General features: G+C 39.3%; 1 protein-coding gene across 1 annotated transcript; it reads left to right on the forward strand.

Annotated features, from left to right (window-relative positions):
- The first annotated feature begins 473 nt into the window (after positions 1-473).
- On the forward strand, positions 474-5,683 carry cdc34b (cell division cycle 34 homolog (S. cerevisiae) b). Its single transcript, XM_062429311.1, has 5 exons — positions 474-1,192; positions 2,319-2,405; positions 2,541-2,638; positions 3,503-3,637; positions 3,797-5,683. Exons 1-5 carry the CDS (start codon positions 1,007-1,009, stop codon positions 4,005-4,007), a joined length of 717 nt encoding a protein of 238 aa, XP_062285295.1. The 5' UTR covers positions 474-1,006; the 3' UTR covers positions 4,008-5,683.
- Positions 5,684-6,357: the final 674 nt, after the last annotated feature.

The raw sequence follows: 6,357 nt of genomic DNA on the forward strand, positions 1-6,357 counted from the left end.
TTCAAAGTCAATTATTCAGGCAGCAAAAAGCCACCTTAACGGGGACTTCGGACAACCTTGGCGCATATTATAGACGCCACAGTTTATATTGTGAAAGTAAAGTACGAAATAAATAATTATCATTTAACTTTTATGTTTTTAACAGCACGCTGAACGTTTTAAAATCACATTAACACTCTAGAAATGTGTTTTTGTGTTCACATAATTTAACAGCGAAAATAGGTCAGAGAAACACAAACAACCCGCATGACGTCAGGAAAGTGGCAAATGTAGTTTTCTGAACTCAGTGTGAATAAAAAAGCTCAAGAAAAAAACTAAAAACTCAACTAATGTCCCCGAGTTTAATCGCATTATATATAAACCGAGTCATTTTGGGGCCACGTTGTTTGTCTTCTTGGTTGATTTCAGTCGATAAAGTAATGTTTACAGATGGCACCTGGACTACAAATCCCAGAGTGCACAGGGCGCAGCTGGCTGTTTTGAGGGGTAGAGGGAGACTCCTTCACTCTTCTTTACCTTGTCTTCTGTTTTTGGGGCGATATCAAGTACATTTACTGATTCGGGGTTTCAGGTGGATAGTTGTGTTTTTAAACCTCGTATCTGAGCAGCAGGGAGGAACAAACTGTGAGGAGATCCGCTCCCGCTTTAGAGCTTGTTAGTTAGCTTTATATTAGCCAGCAGCTACCAGTAGATTTACGGCTTATATCCGCAGCTCCCCTGCCAGGCAGACAGGCTAAAGCTGGATGTGCTGGCCGGACACAATGCTCTGGTTAGTTTTCCACAGCCTCAGTATTGACTTTAGTAAATAACTCCGCACATTTGGGAACAAATCAGCTCAATTGTAGTTTGGTTTGAGCTCATCCTGGTTGGTTTGGCCTGTTTCATTGTCTCCGATCATCGAAAGAAAAAAAGGAAAAAAAATCTCTCACACACACACACACAAGTTGTTTTTTTAGTGTCGGCAGGTTGTTGTTGGGTTAAGTCAGCCGTGTTATCAGCTGTCGATATGGCACAACACGATTCCTCTCATGTAGCCAGCTCACAGAAAGCACTCATGTTGGAGATGAAGAGTCTTCAGGAGGAGCCCGTCGAGGGATTCAAAATAACACTGGTGGACGAGGCAGATCTGTACAACTGGGAAGTGGCCATTTTCGGACCCCCCAACACTCATTATGAAGGGGGATATTTTAAGGTAAGAGGACAACCTGATTTCCTAACCAGGTGGGAAACTGTCACCTGGGAATTCATGAAAACAACACATGCACCCAGCACATTACAACAGCACTGACACACATTTAGAAAACACCTGAAAGGATAGGGTCTTTTTTTTTTAATAGTCAGGTGCCCAAATTAACATTTCTCTCGCTGCAATCATTCCTCCTGTTCATACTGGCCATTAGCAAAAATCAAAATCCACCGCTCTCCTTCTGTGAAAACATGCATAAAAGTTTATTTGAAGGTAATATGAAGCATCATTCGTCCAAATGAGTCAAATCAACAGTGTTTTTGGTGCCAAAGTCCCTCTCTTTGCTACTATACTTCCACCACATGCTCAGAAGGAAAACACAAAGAGGGAATCTGATGATAAAAAGACAGTTAATGAGGCAGATATCCACTTGATATGACTAACTCAGACTACTGAAGCTTCATATAAGCTTCAGATAAACTTAAATGCTTAACTTAAAAATCACTGTGGATTTTTTCCCCCTATCACTTGCATTAAAAGCAGGTTTGAAGGGGTCTTTTAATAGCCAGTATGAACAGGAGGAGGAAAACCACTCTGTGTTCACATGGGAATCTGCCTGTTGTTTTAAGTGAACCTATACTTTGAGAAAGTAAGGAGAAAAAAATGTCTTGAGCAAGAGATAATTACTTCTTCCAAAAGAGTCCTGTAAACACTTAACCAATGTTTAGCTTCTCAAACCTGTAAAACAGGGGATGTGAATGTTGCTCCAGGATACACAGAGCGTGCCTCTTCATCCTGTGTTACCAAACAGCCCCCTACAGATTGAGTGGCCACAATTTACAACTCTTGAACCTGTATTTACTCCTCAGATTGCCATAGCTTGCAGCGATACGAGATTTATATGCGGCTTAAAACATTTTGGGGTTTTTTTCAGAGCTATTGTGATTTTTGCAGATAGAAACATTACTTCTTCTTAAAAATACACTCACAGAAAAATGTTTACTTTTAAGGGCATTACAAACACAACCACGCATTATGAAATTCCTAACTATTAATCCTGTCAGTAACAATATGTCTGATGTTGTAATAATAGAGTGTATAGCTACATGTAAAGGGCTGTTTTGTGTCCCAGGCTCGGATCAAGTTCCCTATAGACTACCCATACTCCCCACCTGCCTTCCGGTTCCTCACAAAGATGTGGCACCCAAACATATATGAGGTGACGTATAACCCAGTTTTAAAACATTAAATCCAACTACTTGTAATGCGTGTGTGCCCTCGTGTCACTCAATATAATTATAGCCGCCTTGCAGTGGTCACATGATGAAATTAGTTGGTTCTCTCTGTTTTTTAGAACGGAGATGTGTGCATTTCTATATTGCACCCTCCAGTGGACGACCCGCAGAGTGGAGAGCTGCCTTCAGAGAGATGGAATCCCACCCAGAACGTCCGGTTAGTGATCTCCCTCATTACCTCTATCCATGTGTCGCTCCCTCTGCTTACCTCCCCCCTTTTTTTTTGCCTTCTGTCAACCACTTCAATGTTTCACCTGAGTCCTGCTGTTATCACATGACATTTGTTTTCAGTGGAGTCTTTTCACAGCTTCCCAGAAACTAACTTGTTATCTGGGTCAGCTCCACATGTGTAATGTGATAAGTTTTTCAGCCACTTCTGTCAATAGACATCTGACATTGTATACCTGCAAAATGTGTAATCATCACAGTTTAGGGTAAAACGCAAAATATTTCAATTCTATCTTTGAAACAATAGTGTTTTGTGTGCTTATGTTAGGGTGTTTTTTTTTTTTTTGATTAAGCAGTTGAAGGGTTAACTAGCCCTCTATCAGATAACTTCAGTGTTTTCAAATAATGTTGTGACTGAACATGTGTTTTAAAACGAAGAGCAATTTGCAGTGTGAAATATTAAGATAAGTTTAGGGGTATAACTAATGATTATATTCATTATCAATTGGTCCACTGGTTAAGTTCTCACTGAATTGATTTGTTTTTTGGTCTAGAAAAAGTCTCATCACTATTTCCCAGAGCCGAAGATGACCTACCTATTACCACCACCTACCTTTAACAAATTATAACATTGTTGAAAATGTGTCACTTTAATCAAAGCTTATTTTTTGAGCCAGCATTTAATGGCAGCTCTGGGTGGTTAGTGGCTAGGGAGTGTATATTCCCTGTTTATTAATGTTATTATTCAAATAGATGATTTGTGTGTTTATATGCTATCTGAAATAGTCTTATTAGAATAATTATTTATAATGGTGCTGTAGGCATCACTGTGACTGGTATTTTGTGCCCTCAGGACCATTTTGCTGAGTGTGATCTCACTGCTGAATGAACCCAACACCTTCTCTCCTGCCAACGTGGACGCCTCCGTCATGTACCGCAAATGGAGGGACAGCAAAGGCAAGGACAGGGAATACGTAGAGATCATCAGGTAAAACAGTCACACAGTATCAGAAAACCTGACCGATCATTTTTACACATGTAGTTTCAGTTTGATACACTGTGCATTGAGCTTCATCTTCAGTGTTGTTTTAAGCCCTCAGGCTAAAAATATGAACTCACCATGAATATTCTTGAATATCTCCTCCAGAAAGCAAGTGTTGGCCACCAAGGCAGAGGCTGAGCGTGATGGCGTGAAGGTGCCAACCACACTGGCTGAGTACTGCGTCCGCACACGCGCCCCACCTCCCGACGAAGGCTCCGACCTCTTCTATGACTATTACTATGATGATGACGACGTGGAGGACGGAGATGGCGACTGCTGCTACGATGAAGACGACTCAGGCAATGAGGAGTCATGACGTGCTTCTTTTGGTTTTTTTTTTTTTTTTTGTTACAGCACGCCCAATCTAACTGACATATGCTACACTCCCTTTTTCTGCCCGGGTTGTCATCAATTCTAGGTGTACAACCTGAGAAAGTTTTGACGCCTCCCACCTTTTAAACCAATGAAATGAGCTGTTTTTTCTTTAGCTTCTGAACTCTTCGGAGGCTGAAATTGATGCATCGTTGTGGAAGGGTCTGACCTGGTAAGATTTGCACCAGCACAAAAGTCACCAGTTCAAATAAGTTTCCTTTTTTTTTTTTTTTTTCATCATCACAGAAAACCTTACTTTGACACCGTAACTTCAAATATTGCTTTATAGATTTAAGATGTTCACTCCCCTGTATAGTATAAGATGTTGTGGGTTAATACCACTTTCAACAATAGCAACATTTGCACTGGTGCAAACACTTACAAACTTTTCTCAGCCTCTTTCCTTAATTGTAACTGGGTTTTGCTCACCGGTAGTTGGTCTCAGCAACCGACAGAAGATCGAGGACTTGAAGCAGCCTGTTGGTGTCGAACAGTGTAACTGCAAACTGCAATACATTGAATCAGACATTTCCAAGTCTTGTGTCTGTCTTGCTCCAGTAAGACGGGACATCATGGGACAGTGTTTTCAACATTCTCGTGCATGCCAGAACATCTCGGAAGCTTTTCGTCTCTTTTACTGGTGGACTGTTTACCTACATCATGATCTGTTTTCAGCTGGGTGATAACAAAAACTTTCGACGATGGAGATCCCAGAGAACTCTCTATATGTGGAGGCCAGCTGGATCAATTAGGTCAAATCCTCATGTGGACATTTTTTGGCAACATGAAATTGATCTTTGCTGTGTTTCTTCTGGTTACTGTTTAATGTGTTTCTGTCATTTTGAGTGTGGGGTTTTGTTATTTGAATTAGCTCAGATAAAGAGCCATGTAGGATGTTTTTTGGGGAGGCGGGCAGAACTAATTACTGATCAGAAATATATTTCTCCTCAGGTTGGCTCTCTGAGAGACCTGATGGAGCCAAAGACTAAAGCAGCGTAAAAAGAAAGCCCAAAACATTTTATGAATGTTTGTTATATTCTCGTCTTTGTTTTCTGTTAGCTCTCTTGCTAGCTTTGTTACTTTAGCCTCTTTCTTTGGTTCGACATCATGCTTGCAATCTTTGCTTGAGAATGATTTATGTGATGAGATTATTTGGTTTGACTGGCAAAAAAAAAAAAGCTTCTGTAGAGAATTTTCTGTCAAAAGTTGTTGCAGTATCAGTAAGGATTATCAGTTTTTCAGCCCTGGAAGTGGAAAAGAACAAGGCCACCGTGTTTTACTGTTCTTTGTGTTAGTGGAGAGTGGACGGGTTTTGATATATTTTTTTAGAGTGTATGGGTATCCTCTGTGTGTATTTTGCATCAGCAATATTGATTGTTTAATTTACTCAAATTGGACTTCACACTGAATTTCTCAGGATAATGAAAAAACAATTAAGGTAAGCAATTATTTTCCTCTTCTAGGTGGTCTTCAGAGTTGGTTTACAGCCTCAACAGGAACCATAATCTGATATGCACATGTAGCTGTACGGATGATCAGCTTGTTGTTTTATTCACCTGTGTTTACTTTTTATTTTCAGCTATTTAAAACAAAAAAAATAAAGATTTATTGGGGAAAACATATGCACAGTACAGTGTTTGGAGTAAAGTCTGCCACAATTTTCCTTTATTTGTTATGACACGTTATTACAAGTTATTATTAATATTTACTGTCACATTTTGTACAGTTTTGAGATACATCTAAAAAATAACTTCTAAAGTCTAAGTATGTTTTTATTTCTCTTAGACGGAGTGCTTTGTGTGTAAATTCAGCTTTGTTGTTTTTTTTCTTATATATGATTACAGTGCGATCAAGTGGTGGAAAAAGTATTCACTACTTAAGTTAAAGTACCAATACAGCAATGTAAAAACACTCCATTACAAGTAAAAGTAAGTATTAGCAGTAAAAGTATTTGTTCTGCAGTAACTGAAATATGACATTATATTATTGATATTGAAGCATCAGATTGTGAGCAGCATGTTAACGTTGTAGCTGCTGCAGGGGGAGCTAGTTTGAACAACTTTATATACAGTTAGATAGTTTAGTTCACTGATTCCCAACTTTGGGGTCAGGCCCCTTTAATGGGTCACCAGATAAATTTGAAAAGTCCTGAGATGATTAATGGGAGAGGAAAGAAGAAAAAACAAAGCTCTGATACACCAATCTGTTTTCAGTTTTTGGACTTTTTCTCTAATCTTTGATTTCTGGTGAAATGTTGGATCATTAGAACATTTATTGAAATGAAAACGTGAGAA

This window comes from Scomber scombrus, chromosome 11 (assembly GCF_963691925.1).
Source record: "Scomber scombrus chromosome 11, fScoSco1.1, whole genome shotgun sequence".
Classification (NCBI taxonomy): Eukaryota; Metazoa; Chordata; class Actinopteri; order Scombriformes; family Scombridae; genus Scomber; species Scomber scombrus.